Source organism: Petromyzon marinus, chromosome 28 (genome assembly GCF_048934315.1).
Source record: "Petromyzon marinus isolate PM22_M1 ecotype Great Lakes invasive population chromosome 28, UKy_Petmar_22M1.pri1.0, whole genome shotgun sequence".
NCBI lineage: Eukaryota > Metazoa > Chordata > Hyperoartia > Petromyzontiformes > Petromyzontidae > Petromyzon > Petromyzon marinus.
In genome coordinates, this window is record NC_133694.1 from 9,421,445 (window position 1) to 9,444,188 (window position 22,744).

Below are 22,744 nucleotides of genomic sequence, written 5' to 3' on the forward strand. Positions count from 1 at the left end.
GTGTGTTGTTGTTTGTTATATTGATCGACTAACGACATACAATCGACATTTAAAACCCCCATTGTGTCAGGTTGTCTGTTGAACCCTGTATAACCTAAAGGCACGCCACCCCACTCATTCACTGTGCCGGGCTTCGTAGGTGCTCGCTAGCAGCACTTGCCCCCCAAACAGTCCGTTAAGACTATACGGGGAACTTTTTTTGTTTGTTTGTGTGTCTATGTTGTCTAGTGCAGCGTTTCATCATAGCAGGTGCAGCCCTATACTGATCAAAGTGCATTGCCATTTGAAAATAAATGTGGAGGGAATGGGAAGCTACTCCTCTTTATGTTAAGTAAAATTGCAAAAAAAACAAAATAGGCATACGTATAATAGGACAGTGCGTGGATCCGGCAGGTCCCATGGTTAATAGCCACACCACCGCCCTGATGCCCTGGTGCTCGCTAACAGCACTTGCTCGAACAGCCTCAGCGTCGGCTAAACAGGGAATGTTTGTCTTTGTCTAACTTAAAGTGATGCCACACTTTCACTTCTCTTTGGTTCTTTCGGTAAAGTCACGTAGGTAGAAATAAAATAAAATAAATCACGACGTTTCGAACGCAACACAAGCGCCCGTCTTCAGGTGAAAATCGCGACAGCTGCGATGTCTGCTGCAAGCAGCACGATGCCAGACAATGCGTGCATTATATCATACTTGTGAAAGATTACGGTTTGCTATATTTGTGCCAGCTATGTGGAAACGAAATGATCATGTTTTAATTTAAGCTCATGGGCCAAATAGAATTCCACAAACAGGACAGACAGACAAATATATAGAAGATGCAAACGAGACAGTAAAAATTGTATTCTTGATTTGACTCTGATTTCTGGCCCGTGAAAAAGTCGACATTGCTCGTGTGTGGAGTGAGGGAGTCAGTGGATAAGTATTTGGCTCGTGGCCAAGCATGGGTTGTTTTTTTGGAGGGTTGTTGGGGGGATAGGAGGTACTTATTTATTTTGCTCTTAGCTGTCATGTTTCCCATGGCAGACTATAAAATGCACTGCGTTAAAAATTCGCCCCAACAAAGATGGCCACTGCATCGCCGCGCTTTCAGATGTGCTTTTGCGGCCGTCTGGAATGGCTCTTCCTTCCGATGTTAGGAAAACACTGGAGCTATGCACTTTTAAATCATCTTGATGGAAAACTCATTTCTTGAGAACTGCTTTTTGTGTTTTAGTTTGTTGTCCTTACCCCGCACCTCCGATTAGCATGGTGGGCTACGCACAGTGCGTAAGTAGTTCAACATACATACATAAAATTGCCAGCATCTTGACAAACCAGTACGCCCAGTCCTTAATTCAAAAGTTTCCTTTTTCATCGGATCATCGAGGTACTTGAAAAATACAATATAGTATTTCATAGAAAGTTCAATCATGTGTTTTGTTCATTAGCATGTGCCAATTGAAGTGGGTGCAATTAAAATATAACCTTAACCCAAGGCGTCCAATGTTCACACACCATGGTCCCTTGAGTCGTTAGAACCCTAATAATCGAACGTGCGTTTTGCATCTGCACAGTATTACATTGTTGAGTTTGTGTAGCTATTGCAATAATACTGTTTGGTTATTTCGGTAAAGTCACATAGGTATAGAATAAAATAAATCACGACGTTTCGATCGCAACACAAGCAGTCGTCCTCAGGACTTTACCGAAATAACCAAAGAGTATGGATTCCTGCAGTCACGAAAGCTTCAAATCAAGATTATTGTAATAATCTCTATCTAGCATGATGTCAATTGAGAAGCATTCCTTTGAGTCAATCCAGGCTACCTCGAAAACATTTTCTCATGTCATGGTGGCCAAAATCTGGCTTAGTGTGGATTGAGGTGTTTCTGTTAAGCTCTTGAAAAGGAACTTCCCAGCGGCACTTAATTTGTAAAATAATTTCGTTTTCACAAACGAAGATCTTATTCCTTGCCATGTTAATTTTATGACGGACACGCGATGCGTGTGTATGTGTGTGCGCACACGTGGGGAGCGGCAGTGTTGAGGTTAGCGTGCTGCGCTGCAAACCCGGGAGCCCGAGTTTGATTCCCACTCGGAGCCACTGCCAGTGACGATTATCTGAACCGATCCTTGGCTTCCCCTCGGATGACTTAGCCTCCAATGAGTACCTGGTGCAATGTGTAAACATGGCTACGAGGGAGACAAAGGCAGCGAGGTGTGGTACTGGCCACCCACCCCACCGGGTACCGTGCTGGCCTTCATATGTGCTGTTCACTAACAGCACTTGCTCCAACAGTGTGTTAAGGTTATGAGGCAGATCTTTGTCTTTTTTTTGTCCAGAAAAGTAAAGGAATTCTGCTTAGTGATGGCATGGCATTCATACCAACGCAGCGTTCACTTCCTCTTCGTGATGAAATGGGATTTGATCGTTATCTGAACGTCATCAACAGGCTGTTGCAATATCGGCATGTACACCTTATCGGCACATTCCAACATGAGCAATGGAATGACTCATGTGTTAGCGTGGTTTTGTGTTACAGGTTTATATTGATCATTGTTGTCAAAGACAACTAGTTGGATGGTGCTCCTGTCCCACCGGTGTTCATGCACACGTCTAACTATATTTTAGCACTAACATCAAATCTAGTTTCCATAGGTGCTCACTGGCACGCTCCAGCTCAGGTACAATAGCGGAGCATATTGGTGACCACCATGTGCTTCTACGGCCGTCTGGAACGCTCTTCCTTCTGATGTTAGGAAGCCACGGGGGCTATGCACTTTAAAATAATCTAGATTGGCAAACTAATTTCTTCAGAACTGCTTTTTGTGTTTAGTTTGTTGTCCTTCCCCCGCATCTCCAATTTGCACTGTTGACTATGTATGGTGCAAAAGAAGTTCAACATTCATACATACATATAAGCAACCCCCCCTCACCACAATCAGCGTGGATTGGTGAAGGCGAGCAGCATAGACGTGGGGGCATAGTACAGTACAACACGGATTTTTTCTCTGCGCTGCCCTCTGCTGACCACCGCGAAGACATTCTGCACGCGTGTACCGCACACAAAACTGGATATTTTATTCCCGCGTGCTTGCCAATGTCCACGATGCCCTTTGCACGACGAGTGTCTGTCGGAATGGGCACGATGTGATAGTCGTTTGCATGACGCCGCCGTGTCTTTGCGCGCAGATGTGGGCGTGCGCCTTGGGCCACGTCGACGCGGCGGTGGTGCTGTACCAATGGAACAGCCGGGCCCTCTCCATCCCGGACTCGCTGGGCCGCCTGCCCCTGAGCGTGGCTCACGCACGCGGACACGTCCGTCTGGCCGCGTGTCTCGACGAGCTGCAGAGGCAGCAGGGGGTGGACGCCAGGTAAGGGCCAAGCACGGGGGGGCTATAGCGTAACACGTGCGCTACAGGAAAAGGCTAAGGGACAGCCCTGCAAATACTCACTCGCAGCACTGCTGGCGGAAGGGCCTCCACTGGAGGAAAGACCCTTAGTGCCCCTCTGGAGGGGATTTGGCCTACTCCTCCTTGCTAGTCAAGATGCATTGGAAGAGGTTAGACTATCCGCCCCTTTATCCCACCACACGTGATCTGCCGATCGACTGGCTGTGGTGTTACCCGCTTAAACTGCTGGGTGGGCATACGTGGGGGAGGTAATTTATGAGAGTTATAACAACATCTGGATTGCAAGTCCTGTGTGCTAACCATTACACCACAGCAGAAACGCATACACAACAAAAAAACGTGGTAGTCACAGTTTAGATGTGTGTAGAGTACCATAGTGAATCAATTGCTGCTATTTGTAAATATGCACTGCAGCCATATAACTAATTTATTTTAATTTTACCAGGTAAGTCCCCACTGAACTATTTCGCTCTTTTTCCAGAAATGACCTGGCCACAAATGATAGATCAACAAAGTGGCTTATCAAGTGGGAATTTATAGCAGCCAAATACTCTAAACGCGTGTTTCTAAATATGGAGAGAAAAAACCGGTGGACCCGGAGAAAAATCCATGCCACGATGGGGAAAACGAACATGCAAACTCCAAATATACAGGCGAACCCACGACCTCCTGCCACCGTGGCACCCCTGCGAGAGCCAATATTAATGACTATTACCAGTGCTACTGAGGAGACCCTCAAGATTTTATACCAGTGTGAACATTTCAATTGTTTTGAATGATGCCAATGAAGCTTGAATGCAAACTAGCACTGTTCATGTTCCCTAGGAGTCTGCTGGGATTCCAGAAATTATAAAGGACCACCATCTGGCTTGGAGCCCAGTGTGTAAATAATGAGTGGGGAGAACAGGATATACCAGTCATAACTTGACAAACAAATTTTGTTTCGTGGGCTGGGCTCTGGCACATAGGTTGGCACAGTCATCCTGCCCACAAGCCTTGTGGCTTTCATGCTAGCAAATAATAAATGTAATATGGCTTTCCCTGTGGTGTACATTTTTCTCACGCATTTGTCCTTTCCAACCATGAACCACACGCAGCGTTGTTTACCTGCTCTGTTATGTGATGGCAATAGGTTCAGGAGGCCAAATTCCAATGTCGAGGTCTGCTCCGTCCTAACCATAAGGCTTCAGGAAAGAGAGTTTAACTTTTCCCTCGTCCTTTGACGGAGCGTAGACTACAGCAGTTTACTTATATAGTGCGTAGTTTAAGGTCGCACTCATTACACACAAAGTGCTTGCCACGAATCAACCGAAATACCTTGCTGATCTAATCAGGGAACATAAACCATCATCCTTGCAGGAGTGGCTTTTCGCTGGCCATCGAAACACATTCCTGCGGAGGGGTTGGTAGGAACGTTGGTTGCTCGGTCAGTGGCCAGGGTCAACGGCGGCACGTGGTGTATTCCACAAATATGCCCGACTGTGAGGGCGGGCACAAGCCGGCGTGAGTAGGTTAAACGTTGAGTTTTATAAGGGCACCACGGGGTGACCAGCTCCTCCCCACCCAGCCCCACCCCACCCAGCCCCACCCCTCCCACCCCCCACCCAGCCTCCCCCACCCAGCCCTTCCCCACCCTCCCCTCCCCACCCAGCCCCTCCCCACCCAGCCCCTCCCTACCCTCCCCTCTCCACCCAGCCCCACCCCTCCCATTTTTTATATCCGAATGTCCGGATACACGTGGACAGACATCCACAGAAATACACAATTAATCCCCTGCCTCCTGTGAATTAATCCCGGTTGGGCTTCCAGTCCACTACGTTTCCTACCAGTATAAAGATGGTCACTGCATTGCACGTTTTCAGATGTGCTTCTGCAGCCATCTGGAACGCTCTTTCTTCCGATATAGAAAACCACTGGAGCTATGCACTTTTAGACGTAGATTGAAAACTAATTTCTCTAGAACTGCTTTTTGTGTGTTTCTTTTTCCCCCGCACCTCCGATTAGCATGGTTGGCGACATACGTTGCGAAAGACGTTCAACGTATGTACATACATATGCAGTGAATCACTTCGGAGACACTAGTTAGGAGGCAACGTTTATTCTACACTATATAACACCGTTACACACGGACTACAATATGCCTATCTCTTACACACCATTACACACGGGACTACAATATGCCTATCTCTTACACACCGTTACACACGGGACTACAATATGCCTATCTCTTACACACGGTTACACACGGGACTACAATATGCCTATCTCTTACACACCGTTACACACGGGACTACAATATGCCTATCTCTTGCACACCGTTACACACGGGACTACAATATGCCTATCTCTTACACACCGTTACACACGGGACTACAATATGCCTATCTCTTACACACCGTTACACACGGGACTACAATATGCCTATCTCTTGCACACCGTTACACACGGGACTACAATATGCCTATCTCTTGCACACCGTTACACACGGGACTACAATATGCCTATCTCTTACACACCGTTACACACGGGACTACAATATGCCTATCTCTTACACACGGTTACACACGGGACTACAATATGCCTATCTCTTACACACCGTTACACACGGGACTACAATATGCCTATCTCTTGCACACCGTTACACACGGGACTACAATATGCCTATCTCTTACACACCGTTACACACGGGACTACAATATGCCTATCTCTTACACACCGTTACACACGGGACTACAATATGCCTATCTCTTGCACACCGTTACACACGTGACTACAATATGCCTATCTCTTGCACACCGTTACACACGTGACTACAATATGCCTATCTCTTGCACACCGTTACACACGTGACTACAATATGCCTATCTCTTGCACACCGTTACACACGTGACTACAATATGCCTATCTCTTGCACACCGTTACACACGTGACTACAATATGCCTATCTCTTGCACACCGTTACACACGGGACTACAATATGCCTATCTCTTGCACACCGTTACACACGGGACTACAATATGCCTATCTCTTACACACCGTTACACACGGGACTACAATATGCCTATCTCTTACACACCGTTACACACGGGACTACAATATGCCTATCTCTTGCACACCGTTACACACGGGACTACAATATGCCTATCTCTTGCACACCGTTACACACGGGACTACAATATGCCTATCTCTTACACACCGTTACACACGGGACTACAATATGCCTATCTCTTACACACGGTTACACACGGGACTACAATATGCCTATCTCTTACACACCGTTACACACGGGACTACAATATGCCTATCTCTTGCACACCGTTACACACGGGACTACAATATGCCTATCTCTTACACACCGTTACACACGGGACTACAATATGCCTATCTCTTACACACCGTTACACACGGGACTACAATATGCCTATCTCTTGCACACCGTTACACACGTGACTACAATATGCCTATCTCTTGCACACCGTTACACACGTGACTACAATATGCCTATCTCTTGCACACCGTTACACACGTGACTACAATATGCCTATCTCTTGCACACCGTTACACACGTGACTACAATATGCCTATCTCTTGCACACCGTTACACACGTGACTACAATATGCCTATCTCTTGCACACCGTTACACACGTGACTACAATATGCCTATCTCTTGCACACCGTTACACACGTGACTACAATATGCCTATCTCTTGCACACCGTTACACACGTGACTACAATATGCCTATCTCTTGCACACCGTTACACACGTGACTACAATATGCCTATCTCTTGCACACCGTTACACACGTGACTACAATATGCCTATCTCTTGCACACCGTTACACACGTGACTACAATATGCCTATCTCTTGCACACCGTTACACACGTGACTACAATATGCCTATCTCTTGCACACCGTTACACACGGGACTACAATATGCCTATCTCTTCCACACCGTTACACACGGGACTACAATATGCCTATCTCTTGCACACCGTTACACACGGGATAACTATAAACGGCTCAGAGCAGCCAACGTGCTGTCTGACCCACGACGTTGGGAACGGAGACGGGGAGATGAAGTCGTAGCACCTGCAGAGAACCCCGATCTTCGATCTTCGATCAGGGCTTCCGATCGAAGATCGGGGCTTCCTTTTTGTTTCTCTCTCGGTGCGGCCTAGCTCTGCCCTCGGCCGCGCCCCCTTCGGGAACATTCCCGAAAGTTCCAGGCTACCTTGGACGTGCCACCTGCCCGGCTCCGCCCTTAACCACGCCCCCTTCAGGAACTCTCCAGAAGATTCCCGGCTACACTTCCCGTGTCCCCTCGGTCACCTTTGCCCCCAAATTCCTCACCCCGGCCCATCGCGTGCTTCACCCGAGGCCGGGATGACTCGTCCTCATATCCCCCCTTCCGCCAGCAACCTGCACCACGCTCCCCAGTGACCAATTACGTGGCATTCACTCGCTGTGCTGGCGGAGTGGCTGCTATCCCCTACTCTGTCGGTAGGACTCATCAGCATCTCTCTCCTAGCACCCAGTACCACGCACCCTAGCGACCCACTGTGTGGTACTGCATGGTGTGCTAGCCTCTACACCCATATTTCCTCATTCTCCTGTACTTAGAGCTACGCGCTGTAGTGATCCATTCTATATCACTACACATACATAGTTTGAGTTGCATGGCCATAATCACACTGCATTTATTGGCTTGTGTTTAATGTCTACATTGATGGAGGAGATTGAAACCATATGCGGTATTAATCGGGTGTACTCGTTCAGTTATTGTCAGCGGTGCCACAACAAACGCCTAATCACAATTGTTTATCGCTTCTTCTACTATAAAGTTATTCGTTTGCAACACTTTTATTAAGAATTGCATACATTGTCAAAAATATTTCGTAAGTGTTTTGCTGTAGGGTTTCATTTCCTGAGGACAAAAATATCCTTGACAGCCATTGCTGGTTGTAGATAAATCATGTTTATTTTTTTTTTAAATACATCAACAATTGATTTGATCTATACCGGTTTCACCACAGCCCTTTATTCTGGGGTTGTAAATCGCACTGCAAACAACAGTGCTCTTTGATTGGGGAAAACAAATATGTTGCTATTCATTTATGGCTTGCCAAGATCCACATTCTTGTGTTAACATCACCACTGCGGCTTATGAATCTGACTGAAAATCTGCGGTGAATTTTCTCCGACCAACCACAAAAGTATAGCATGTCCCACTATATGCTTTGTAATTGGAGTCAAGGCATAAGAGCGTGAGATCGTAATAATGGTGGCATCGTCTTTCATTATCTGGGGTGGGTGGCGGGGGGGCTATGCACCTGATTTCCTCGTCAGATCTAGGGAAGCTAAGGCGGGTTATTGTTTGGATAGGTGCCGTGCATAATAGGCGTTATAGGCCGCGGCTGTGGGGGCTCAGCGATTGCGCGGCAGACAGCAGTGCAGCAAAATCCACCGCTGTATTGTACTTCTGTGGTACCACGTCTATAAACCCTGCCTTCACCAACCTGCACTTACCAACGTGGTGAAGTATGGTCAAGTGACCCCCTGCCGACCAACAGGACTTGGGGATGCCCTCGTCCAGCAGATGATTGACAATAGAGCTACGTGTGTAAATCTCAACTTGAGAACCCATGTCATCTTTCTTGTCGGATTAGAAGCATATAGTTCTAACTATATGCTTCTAATTGAAGCTTGAATAACGACACACACACATATTACTCTTGACCTAAAATGCTTGACAAAACCAACCTAAGGTAGTTATTGATATCGTTCATTATTGGACGTGACAATACTTTCAATGGACACATTTAACAACAAAACACTACTTGTAGTTTCGTGTATTGTTTTATTTCACTGATGCTAAAAAAAATGCACCATAGATCTGGTCAATTCTTTTTAAGTAACCTAGAAGACATTGTGCAAAAAAGTCTTATCCGGGTTACCTTTGAGCTCCATAGAGAGAATTCAATGAACATGGAGAAGGATTTTATCACAGAGATGAACACATACCCTAATAATAATAATCGTAATAGGCAAATGGAAACGGGCGTTCCATAGCTCCGATGGGAAATCAGAAAGGATGCATCTAAACAGCAACAGCAGCAGATGGCAATCATTTTTCACATTAAGGTAAGTGTGTGAGCTAAGGCAGTTTAAGTGCCGATGGTTTTTTGCCAACCAAACATACATTTGAGTTTCTCTCAACTCCACGCGATAAAATATTCACTGCCACATAAATGCTTTCTTGATTGTATGCGTAAGTATCATCTCTGCAAACTCAAAAAAGTACCGATTTCCAGAAACCTCATCGGTAGCTTGTATCCCCATGCCCTCGTGACAACAATGCTTTTTGCTGATGATTGCCGTGCGACGTTTCAATCCACTGAGGGAAACTCTGGTTTGGGTTAATACAACAGTAGGCAAGATAAGGGTGGCCAGTCTATCGGCTGGCAAACCTTCACATGACACAGGGTGACCTTGGTCCCCAGAGATGGTGTATCACTCATAGGTGTGTGTGGGGCAATTGCAGGTGGGGAGTGGTGGCACAGCGGTTAGCGCGCTGCCCTATGTACCCGGGGATCCGAGTTTGATCCCCGCTCACGGCCAACACCAGTGGCAATTATCTGAACCGGCCCTTGGCCTCAAATGAGTACCTGGTGACAATGTCTAAACATCGCCACTGGGGAGACAAAGGCTGCTAAGCGTGGTGCTGGCCACCCACCCTCTCATGTGCCACAGTGTCAGCCTTCATAGGTGCTGCTCGCGAATGGCACTTTTCCCAACAATCTGTTTAAGGCTGCACATGGGGACCTCTTTGTCTTCGCGTGGCGTGTGTTGCCTCTGCAGGCCACCGCACAGGGTGGAGGCCCCTGGGCGTGGGGACAGTGGCTCCACGGTCTGGAGCACGGGCACCAGCACTCAGGACTCCCTTGGGGCGCCGTCTCCCTCTTTCTCTCAGCTGTCGACGAGCCCAGACACGGGTAAGTCTGCTCGCTCGGAGCCCCCTGCCCATTCGCTTCTTTCTGCCCCCGTTTGCTTTTGAGCTGATTCGCGTGATGCCTCAGTGTCACGTTCATCATCGCATGGGTGGCTCAAAAAATGTACGTTGTAAAAATACACGATGTTTTTTTAAACCGTTGATCATTTATATATGAGGGGTTTTTTTTACCAAAAAAAAGAAAATGCTAGATTATTCCTCATAGCTATGTCACCTTTTGTATTTACTACCTCTTAGTTTATCCATTAAATTCCACTGTTGCGTCAGGCACGTGGGTGTTTGTTTGACAGTATTTTGCCACGCTCTCCCATATTAAATCCTTTCAGTGCTCTCCTCGCTTAAGATGTGGGGCCATCACATTCACAATGTTCAATGACCTGGTTAGAACAGAGTCGAGTGGGAGGGCTATTAGGAATGAGGGAAATTGACTCACCCCCGCGTGTGATGTCACGTCTCACGTGGCTAAGAGCATTACATTGTCGTGTACGAGAAGCTTTGAGTGTTGCCTGGGGGGGCCGTACCTTGTGGCCTTTGTAGTATTTCCTCAATTGTTTTGGACGTGGGCTTCAAGTCCTCTGAGCCACCCCAACCAACCACCTTTGTGTTTAATTGGCTTCACTTGGACGTCCGTTTGCAATAACGATGCCTCACATGTTTTTAGCTTCATAGAATTGATATTGATATTTTCAGTGATGTTTCTTGTTGTGTTACGTTTTTTGTGTGGTGAGTAAAATCATATATATTTGATATATATGAAGGCCATTCTACTAAGCTAGATTAGCTTTTTTTCTTGCGTTTTTTTGCAGTGAAGTAAAAACAGCACATTTTAATAATAGGTTTGCTGAGTTTTAATAATATCTTAATGCCATGGGGGGAATAATGAAAATGCATGAGGAAATATGCCAGTACTTTGGTAAAGTTGGTCTTGAACATCACATTTAAAGTCCATCAGCCTGTGGGTGCTTCAGACCAAAATTATCCAAGCAGGATTTTATTTCAGCAAAAGAAAACGCTCGATCGGTTTTGACCTTCTCGGTCTCATTAGCAGACTCACGCTTGTTAAAACAACAAATGCTGCTGGGTTACCAAATGATATTGGCAAGAGCACTCCAGAAAAACTCTGGGGCGCAGTTCAGCACAAGTATTGCACTGTGGCGCAAACTCACCGCTGGCCTTTTTCGCTCGTGATTCGCCCTCAGGCCTGAGCGTGCTCAGCAGCTCGGTGTCATCGCCGACAATCTCGGACACGCGGAGCCCACTCTCTACGCACTCGTCCCACGGTTCCCCGGAGCAGGACTCCCCGCTGCCCAGCCCCGACGTGGCCACCTCGCAGGCCTTCGTCTCCCCGATCCCCGCCTTCCCGTCGAGCCGCAGCGACCCCCTGCCCTTCGCCACGGACCGGAGCGGCCCTCCGACCGCGGGCGTCTTCGCGGTGAGCGGCACCCCGCTGCCCGCCAACGGCGCCACTGCCGCCGCCGCCGCCGGCGGCTTCGCGATTCGGCCGTCCGGCGCCCCATCGCAGCGGGACGAAGAGATGGAGGTGTCGTCCGACACGAGCGCCCAGGCGCAGGCGCCCGTCTTCCTGTTCCCCATGGCACCCGCGAGCGCCGCGCGAGAGCTGGAGCGCGGTTCGGCCCAGCGGGAGGCGGCGGAGAGGGAGATGGCAGAGGCCGAGCTGCTGTCCTACAGCGAGAACCTGGAGAACGAGGCATACCTCCCGGCCATGGAGGTGCTCCAGGTACGACTCGGCTGCTGCGCGGTTGTGATGAGAGCCCAGCGCTGGCTCGGTTGGACGCGTGATGTTTAAACTCGTTTGTTTAGAGCACGTGTACACCGTGTACACCGGCGTTTGATTAGTTTGGTTACTTTTTTAGCGATTCCACTGCTTTGTTGCTTTTCCAGTGGTACAAAAAACTAAAATTACCATCCCGCCCCCCCCCCCCCCCCCCCCCGTATAGCCTTAAGGTCAGCACGTCACACGAGGGCATGGGTGGCCGGCACCACTCCCGGCCGCCTTTATCTCCCAAGTAGTAGTATTTTATTGGTCATGAGCGGGAAACAAACTCAGGTTGTCGGGTTTGTGGCGCTTCGCGCTAACCGCTCTACCACCTCCCTCCCTCTCCCCCAAGTGGTACATTACAGTGGCGCACTAATAACAACAACATAGTCGTTATTAACACTGGCATAAATTGGAACCATTACACACGTCGTACGACGTTTTGGACAGCGGTCCTTTTATATCAGAGAGATCATTCATTATTTTCCCAAACATTGACGGTTATTATTGCCTCTCGAGGGCAGTGTCAATTACAAGTGTGTTAAGATTCGTTCTTTCAGCTACGGTTCAAACAGGAGATGCCCGTCATCGGCTGAGTAACAACGCATCCCGCGATGGGATTGCCTTCCAATTGGGACGCTGCTTGGGGTTCGCTCAGTGTCTCATTGATTGATTTAATTATATTCGGAATTTTTCATCAGGCGATTTGGTTTCACTATTAGAGGCACTGATATCGGGTTTAGTTTTGTTATTTTTATATGTATGTAATTATGTTCAGTGGCATGAAAATAGGAACTTTGAAACATATTAGGTCTGTGAATGCTCTTAAACTTAAGAAGTAATGGATACAATTCTGCTACACAACCAGCAACCTATGCAGCCTTCAGAGGAAGAATAGCAGTTACACGTGCACTTCGATATAATTAATGCCGCCCCGTTAAAAATGTACTCTTAAGGCAATTGCACACTGTGCCCTCGCAGGTGGACATGATAACGCTGGCCGAGCAAATAATACAGGCCACTCCGGAGAGGATCAAGCAGGAGAACTTCACACCCATGGACTCCCCCCTCCGAGAAAGGCAGGGAAACCACGCCATCAACCAAACCATGGCCTGGCTCGCTGGCTACCTAGGGGACGTCGACCACCTGCCCAACCTATCCCAGCACAGGTGACAGCTGGCTTTAGTCTGCAGCACAGGCGGAGGCTAGGCTGGATTATGTAGCTTATTGAGCGAATATCTGCCCTCCTGTGGCATTGTTGCTCTTGTAAACTGTGCCTCCTCTTAAGCTTTAGACATTATCAAGGAATGCTTAGAATCCAGGGGCAGATTTAGTTTGTCTCTTGTATGCCTCTGGCATTTCCATTGTACCCTAAGGATTCTCATAGTGTCTTGAGTTGAAAGTCTGAGCCTTGTGTATTAACACTAAATCCTTAGAATCCTCAGGCTACCTTAGACTGGATTTTGGTGCTTTGGCCATTTCTGATGACCTATTTAAAAAAAATGCTAAGAATCTGAGTTTCTGAACATTGGGCATTAACAATAAAGCCATAAAATCATAAAAGTTCATAACTATTGCTCTCTGTGCCTGAGCATTTATTACAATACATGTTTAAAATGCTAAGTCTGCCTGACCCTGGTTCTCTTTGTGTCACAATTTAGGATTAAACGTTATAATTTATATTATTATTTGTGAAGTAATATGGAAAAAAGTCCACTTGCTTCTGCATTTTTCCATATTGCCTTTGATGATCGTGTTGATTAAGGTTGACTGCAACTCACACACTGTGAGTTATATTCTTGGTTCTTTCAGTAAAGTCACGTAGAAGGGAAACAATATTGTTTCATAGTTTTATTATTTTATTGTTTCCCTTCTACGTGACTTTACCGAAAGAACCAAGAATATGAATTCCTGCAGTCACGAAAGCTTTAAATAAAAATGTACACTGTGAGTTGACACTGAACACATTTGGCGCATACACAGCACACAGCCTGTATCGCATGTACTCTTAATTGCTCAGTGATGATCATTCAAACATTCCAATGTATGACTCTTATTTATATGCAAGTTTCCAATATTTGTTCTATTTTGAATTATATTTTAGAGCAACAGCGAACTGGCAGTAACTGCCGAGTGTTGTGCTTTGCTTGGCAGAGAGCCGGCTTTTGGCATAATAGCTCTGTTCCTGTCTTCGCCTAGTAATTTATCTCAATTACCCAAGCATGCCTTTTGGTCATGTGTCATCACTGTGGGAAGTGGATCAACTTGTTCCTGGAAGTCCAAATCCAAAATTTTAATACAAAAAAATGATTTGCTTAATTTCATTGATGAAGACTAAGTCTTCAGAGATTAAATGGAAAAGGAATTGTAGTCCCTCCGACATCATAGTTTTGGTGCCCTATTTTTTCAGTAGCTAGCCAGGTGGCTCAGCACCTCGCAATCGGAAAGGTTGCGAGTTCAAATCCGGGTTGGTGCATTGACTCAACCCATCATCCCCCCGGAGTTCATAAAAACCTTCCCACTTTGTGGTGAAGTCAACAGTGGTTGTCCTCTGGAGATACTTGCACCCCGCTGTGGAATTTAGAATTTCTACTACCTGGTTCATGGGTTGTAAACGAGAGGTGAGCGCCAGCATAATGCTAATTTATCTTGCCTAAGCAGTGTGCAGTACCAGCCCCAATGTACCCCAATCGACGCCATCTATGATACGCAGCCCATGGTGATCTGCTGCTGTACCAGCGGAGCACAAACCTTGTGCAGCAATACGGTCAGCACAGTTTCACCGGTGTCTCCGGCCCCAAGACCTGGACCCGGTTACCCAGCGGCAGATGTCTGGGATCCATGCTTGAGTTCTGAGCCAGTTTTGCAACAGACTGAAAATGGCGTTATTGCAACGAGCTTTCCTATGCTCTGATCCAGGGGTCACCAAACTTTTTTCACAGTGGGCCAGATAACTGAAAGAATGACGAGCGTAGGCCGCATAATAAATAAATATTTCTGGAGCGTCGGACGTGTGTTGACAGCTGGAAAATCTGGGGGCGGGAGAGATGCGTGTTTGTGTGTGTTGCCATGAAAATCATGGTAACGTCAGAGCGTAGGCGGAGGTACCACGAGCCGAGGAAGTACTTGGGATGACGCAAAATAAGCAAACATTACAATAAACAAGAAAATCTAGATACAATAATTTAAAATAGTAAATTTAAGGAACATAGCAGTCAGGAGGTCTCCGCACGCGTGAAGATCTCCTAGTATTCTAAACATTTAAATTTTAATTGTATCACAACGTCTTGTGTTCCATACGTTTTATCAACCAAATTCAAGTACCGTCGGCGGGCCTGATGGACTGGCGTCGCAGGCCAGATGCGGCTCGCGGGCCGAAGTTTGGTGACCCCTGCTCTGATCAAAAGAGTTTGCGATAACAAATGTTCAGTAAATTTAAGGAACATAGCAGTCAGGAGGTCTCTGCACGCGTGAAGATCTCCTAGTATTCTAAACATTAAAATTTAAATTGTATCACAACGTCTTGTGTTCCATACGTTTTATCAACCAAATTCAAGTACCGTCGGCGGGCCTGATGGACTGGCGTCGCGGGCCAGATGCAGCCCGCGGGCCGAAGTTTGGTGACCCCTGCTCTGATCAAAAGAGTGTGCGATAACAAATGTTCAGAATCGCTTACTTACAGTTGAGAAATTTAATTTCCGGTTTCATTGTATCTCTCCCCAAATGTAAAACCCGAGCGCAATGTCATTTTTGTGCAGATCCCTGTACAATGAACCGCTGACGCCCGCCTCCAACACCAGCCTGAGCCCCGTGAGCTCCCCACTCAACGAGATCGCCTTCGAGCGCGTGGAGACCCCCACCGCGGCCGACTGGTCGGCCTTCCTCAATGCCTCCACCAATGGCAAGATGGAGAACGAGTTCTCTCAGCTGACGCTCTCTGACCACGAGCAGCGGGAGCTCTACGAGGCGGCCAAGATCATCCAGACGGCCTTCCGCAAGTACAAGGTGTTTGAGCGGATTTTGCCGTTGCCCTCCGTGGACACAGCTGCTGCCGCCCCTGTGCTACCACTGACGCTATTGCCGTTGTTGCCATAGTTAGAGAGCGCAAGAGCCAGATACGGTTCTGAGCCTGACCGGAGGTCAACCCAGATCATTTATCTCTTGTGCCTCTCTCTCTTTTGTTTACAGCGAAATGTTTACGGACGTGAACATTTTCCACCCGCTAATGAAAAGTGCGTCGTACCGACGCGCGACTGGTATAGCTATCGCAAGGCATTTTGAAAATGTGTTTTGACACTCATAATGGACACAATTGTAATAAGTGTGTATATAACTATATATATAAAAATACTATTTACAACGTTTTATACATCCACTGCTGGATAGCAGCCTTCCCGCACCATGTCAGTAGTGGGGGGTTGTTATTATTACTATTTACCTCACCGCAGTGCAGGTTATTGAAGGAGGGGAGCATAGACGTGGGAGCATAGAAGTACGGAACAGCAATGGATTTTGCAGCACTGCTCTCTGCTGCGCAAAAATTATCCCTGCAGTAGTCTATAGCGGTGACTGCCTATCATCTCCAGGTTCAATCCTTCTTAGCTTCTGGTGAATTGGTTATTGGCTTTATCCTTTGGGAGTTGGCAGAGTGCGTATCACATCCTGGTAAGACAACAGTGGTCATTCTATTTTGAGACTGACGCCTAACCATGAAAATGTAGAATTCCCACTGCTACCTTAGGCCTGCTAATGAGGACACTTAAGTTGTATTTTACATCGACTAATAACGTAACGACCTAAATAACCACGATTATATTCACAAATATATAATCATTAATTGTATTGTCTTTTATACCCCGTGTAATTATAACTCCTAATACTTAAACTGCTTTTCTGTCCTTAGCTGTTTGGGTGATAATTTGGTGGGGCACCTAAATCACAGTTGGAAGGTTAGCCACAGTGATTGTAAATGTTAGTGGTTGCACTATATTGTACTATACAGCTGCTGTACTATGGGGCCGTCCATAAATGACGTCACGCACCTGGGGGGGGGGGGGGGGGTCAGACATTTGTGACGATGTGTGACGAGGGGGGGGTGGTTTGAGAAATGTGACGTCACGTCAAAATGCGCAACTTTAAATAAATATAGACAACACGTTCTACTTAATTATACTTTTTTAAAGAAATGTTTTCTTCTACAACATCAGAGTGCAGCGCCACATTAAATACGCACTACAATGACAATAGTTTAAAGCGATTTGAAGCATGTTTTTTTTGGGGGGGGGGCGTGGGCATAGCTTTGTGACGTCATATTTGAGGGGGGGGGTCTGACTTTTTGTGACGTCGTGTGACGAAGGGGGGGGGGCAAAAATCGTCGTGGTTAACGCACTGCGCTACCAATCCGGCAACACGAGTTCAATTCCCGCTCAAAGGGCAACACGAGTGACGATAATCCGAACCGGTCCTGGACCTCCTCTCGGTCGACTCAGCTTCAATTGAGTACTCAGTACGGTGTGTAAACACTGCCACTGGAGAGGCAAAGGCGTCCGGGACGTGGTGCTGGTCACCCTCTCCCTCGTGTACCGTGGCGACCTTCATAGGTGTTCGCAGTGGCGTCACTAGGGTTGGTTTCACCCAGTGCGGGAACTCATGGTGTCACCCCTCATTGACCTCTCTGTCCATACCAGACCATACAGAATCCTTAGTAATGTGTTTTGTATTGATGTTACTCGTAAATCGTAATTACCGTATATCACTGAATGTAAATGGCAATAGTAGTGACGTGAACAACAAGAAAAATTAAAATTACACCTTTAAATTACAATATTTCCTTTCATTACTACTTCATTCTCCAAAAAAGTTATTGATATAGGTTCACAAATACTTATTACTACAATATTGTAGCTAAAACACCAGAAAATTTGACAAAATCAGCGACTATAAAAACACGAACAGCGACGAACACAACAGCGCGTGCTTGTAGCGCGTGCAGACGAGGCCACGTGACTTTGATGCGTCACTGTAATTGGGCAACAATGACAGCTGTGACTGGAGCGCATTCGAAGGTTCAAAAAGTAAATTACCATCGAGTTTTAGCCTTGAAAGTATATTTATACAGTACGTGTAAGCTGGGCTTACGAAAATTAGTTGTTATGACTAACTACAGGGATATTTTTTTTAATAAAAAATAATACGTTTTTGCTGAAACGTTGCACAAAAATTGTATAGGCAGTCATTTTGGTGTCACCCCTTCTGATAGTGTCACCCAGTGCGGTCCGCACCCGCCTAGGGACCCCACTGGGTGTTCGCGTGAATACCACTTGCCATAACCGTTAGTTCAAGGGTATATGGGTGTCGGGGTATTTTTCTTTATCTAGATGCGTGCGTGTGTGCGTACGTGACAGCATGTGCACATCACGCTAATTTGCTTAAGTATGTCAGTGTGCGCGTGCCCACGTGCGTGCGTGAGAGGAGTCAGTGTGGCATTCTGTAATTTTTGCTGTTTTACGTGACGAACGACCCAATTGAAATGCAACCTTAAGGCATTTCGCTGCCATTGTCTCTCTTATTGTAAAAAAACACATGCAAAGTCGATGGGCGAGGTAGTGTCGCTTGGTTACGTTATCAATTACGTTCACGTTAAAATAGCCTCTTTCATACTTTTGTGTTTATTACATGAAAGAAACGTAGCAGTACAGCTCACCTAAAAGTATGTTTATTATCTCATTAAAATATAGACCATTTATCTCGTTGGACTTCCACTAAAACATTCGAACTATCTTAACACATTTACTTGTGAAAACTTTCCATAAAACACCAATTCCAGTTGTTTTTATGTTACCTCCAATTACCTTACAAGCTGCTTTCTAGTTAGAAGCTCTTTTCAACTGTGGTTATAGATAGGGTAATCTTTTTTTTCAATAAGTAGGAATTCATAACAATAAAAAATACATGCCGATGTTATCCATAACCAGAAAAAAAAACTCTTATCGTTGTGTTTGGAGCATACTGTGCTAACAATTGCAGCCTGAATTTTACTCTAAAGACCTCATTGAGACCAGGAGTCGTGTCAAGGGAGACCTTGGCGTTTTACGTACGTGGAGAAGCACATTTGAACGTGTAAATAAAACAATGCAGGCAACACTATTTGAAAAAAATGTTGCAACACGATTAAGGATGCTTGTTTCACAGTAAAATGTTAAGACAATTAAAACATTACTTAATAAACAACAAACACAGTGTTGTGTAACTTAGTTTCAATTCCAGATTTAACGTCATTGTCATTTATTAAAAACAACCGTGAATATGCTCGGTATGTGACCTTGAATCTCCGTGAGACACGGGTTGATTGAGCGCAGATTTCTCTTGTTGCCTTGAGCCATTCTTAATCCGCTGCTTCACAGTGGCTTCTCAATGCTACCCCATTGATGTGTGTGGCTGCAGGTTGATTCATATTGGCAATTTGACACTTGCTACGTGGAAAGTACAACTTAGCTTGAAGTCCAATCTAATGGTTTACCAGTTGTCCACTTAAGCGGTTAATCATTTCACATGCAATTGAGCGGCAAGAGTTTGTATCGAAACTGAACTGAAACATGTTTTATTTTACCAGGTAAGGCCTACTGAGCTCTAATGCTCATTTTCAGAAGCTACCTAGCCACAATTGATAGCTCAACGAAGTGGCTTTTCACGTGGAAATTTATAGCAGCCAAATAATCTAAACGCGTGATGTTGATTCTAAATGTGGAGGGAAAAACCAGAGGACCCGGAGAAAAATCCACGTGACCACGGGGAGCACATGCGAACTCCAAAAATAAGGGTGTCGGGGTTGGGATCAAACCTCCGGTATACCAGGCGAGGTAGTTAATATATTTCCACTGTGCTGTCCTTCAATCAATGCATCGTATAGCAAAGAGTCACCAAATGTATTTTCTAAAAATAATTCAACATAGGAAGAAGTCACAGAAACTCCACGGACGAAAGTCCCAGGTTCATTACTCCTGGGTTTAGGGGAAGGTAAAAATTGGGGCTTACTGCCCCACCCGAGGTGGGGCCCACGAGCGAGAGCACAGATTATTATTTTTATATGGGGAGGAAAGGATGAGGAGAGAAGAACAAAACTTAAGGGGGTAGAAGGGTAACAAAATTGCAAAGGAAGTTTATCTTAGACACACAAAGTTAACTTATTGCCAGATCAAGTCCCGCAGAGCAGTGATTTACTCCTGTCCATCACCCCAGGGGTGGCCCAATCTCCTGGACATGGATTTTTTTTTTTTACATTAACCAATTCAGTGTCAGATTTCAGGTCTTAGCGCAATCTGTGGGAGTTCTGAGGCCAGGTGTTTTTTTGAGAGACCTCGAGAATAATGAGTTGCACAGCAATGTTGTGTAACAAAACTTACATTTAAATCATTGCTTTAGAGACGTAACTTACTTGAAGCCACATCTACATTAAATGTAAGATACCTTTTTAAATACACTGATTATTTTCTTGTTGGAATGCAATGGTCTTCCCTGGTTTTCCAACGCAGCATATTTCAAGTCCTCATTTGTATTTCAAATTACAGATTGGCCTAAGTTAAACGAAAGCACTTTTGCCAGCTGGCTCCTTGTCTGTGTGTTTCCTCTTACATAACCAGTCTGTACATGAAGGCAAAAGATATCAACTTCAAGGAAAATGTAAAGAGCATCTGGCAGTAGTTTTTTTACTTCCCTTTCTCTGTATCTTTGTATGCAAATTCAAGTTTCGCAATGCAACGTTGTGTAAAGATCCTCTCGATGGCTACAGTAAAGGGATTTAATACAACTTCCTTTGACACTTTTCACATCAAAATACCACGTCAATCAGTGAAGGTTGAAGAATGACGTTGGTCCCTTTTGCAGGGACGGCGTCTAAAGGAGCAACAGGACATGGCTGCAGCTGTTATCCAGCGATGCTACAGGAAGTATAAACAGGTAAAACCCATTCCGTTCGGCCACTGTGCGACATTTTTGTGGGTATAATGCGCACCTTCAGAGCTTTGTCTGTTCACTAAAACAGAATTGCAGCTGTCATTCCCATCAGCTGGAACGTGGGAGGTGTAGGTTAAAGTTTAAGTGTAAATATACAAAAAACTTGGGGTTGTTCAGGGGTGCCTGTGGCGCCCCTCACAACCATTTATGGCCTTCGGCCAGGAAAGTCACGAAAAAAATTGCACACGAACGACGCATTCACGCAAGCACCCGATGCTCCGTTTTAAAGTTTTAAAATGAAACATCTTTTAATTGTATTATGTTTTGAATTAGATAATTTTATCTCTTCATTAAAAGCTTATATTATTTTACATCTGGAAGGCTTAATTGAAAACGACATTTTATGTGAATTTTCTTTCGTCGTTAAGTAGATGGCCTTGCTGGGGATTCGGTTCGATCGAGATAAGGCGACATAGAGCTGGCCGTGCGAGAAGACCGCCGTCTGCAGATCGATTCCAACGTAATCGAACGTCTGTCCCTGCGCCTCCGTCGTTCATGCAGGGGGCGTGTAGGTTTGCAGCGCCCCCTGCATGAAAACGACGGAAAGTGCAGCGTTCAGCATAGATAGATAAAGTTGTGCGCTTATATAAGAGAAGTGTTTGGATATTTTTTTAACCTTGTCCAAATGTGCCTTTTCTTTTACCGTAACATTCCATTGTGTGCTTTCACACGCTTTGCAGTCTTTAAAATGTTGATCCGCGTGTGCATGTACATTACATATTGCACCGTTCCTGTCTTTGAGTGAAAATGTCCCTTAAATGGCACTGATTTAAAAATAAAAAGCTAAGAGAATTTCGCACTTAGGTTGTTGGTATGCAATCGGCCAATATATCTTAGAAATAAGCACCACTGAATTACATGAGAGAAAATGTTTGTTTAATACGAGAAAATGTCCATTAGCTCGATAACAAAATGCAGGCGCTGTATATAAAATGTATATATGCTTTTAAATATTAGAATTAACAATATTAAATGGCATTGCCTCTCTACATGCGGCTTTCTCAAGATACTTTGTACAAAGATATTAGGCATGTACAGCTAGAAATTCAGTTAAAATGTCTTATGTATTTGACACATAATACATGCAGAATTATTCATTGCTATGAAATCTTACTTCACAAAAATGCATCGCCCTCTTGAATACGACTCACAATGTATGCAAATGTCACGGTATGTTAACATCGATTGTATGCATAGGACACTCATACATTTTTGTGGTATTTTCACACGCGACATTTGCATATGCAAAATATGACTGACAAGCATCTGTGTTCAAATGGTTAGTTTCACTGTGACAGAATTACAGCACGGGACACAGAACCTACAAAAAAACTAAACGTTGTAGCATAAGCATCTTCAATAATAGATATTTTTTTGGTTAGATTGTGTAAATATAAATGTGTCGTTAAACCCGCCACCACCCGACACAACCAACTAGTAAGGTTTGTCACGGCAACAGAACGTGCCAATTCGTTACAAGTACAGCACACCGGTGTGTTGAAAAGCAAATCCACAATATTTACAATCTGAGTACAACGTTTCGCCAAT

General features: G+C 45.4%; 1 protein-coding gene across 12 annotated transcripts in view; it reads left to right on the forward strand.

Moving 5' to 3' along the window:
* The window catches only part of LOC116946800 (calmodulin-binding transcription activator 1-like), a 640,058-nt gene that overhangs the window by 593,674 nt on the left and 23,640 nt on the right, over positions 1 to 22,744 (forward strand). For 9 of the 12 annotated variants that reach the window (XM_032961954.2, XM_032961960.2, XM_032961958.2 and 6 more), the window contains 6 exons: positions 3,174 to 3,355; positions 10,257 to 10,390; positions 11,607 to 12,145; positions 13,166 to 13,353; positions 15,943 to 16,189; positions 21,068 to 21,139. In XM_032961954.2, coding sequence (XP_032817845.2) covers positions 3,174 to 3,355; positions 10,257 to 10,390; positions 11,607 to 12,145; positions 13,166 to 13,353; positions 15,943 to 16,189; positions 21,068 to 21,139 — 1,362 coding nt within the window. The remainder of the gene's footprint in view (positions 1 to 3,173; positions 3,356 to 10,256; positions 10,391 to 11,606; positions 12,146 to 13,165; positions 13,354 to 15,942; positions 16,190 to 21,067; positions 21,140 to 22,744) is intronic. The other 3 variants (XM_032961957.2, XM_032961959.2, XM_032961961.2) reach the window with 2 other exon arrangements.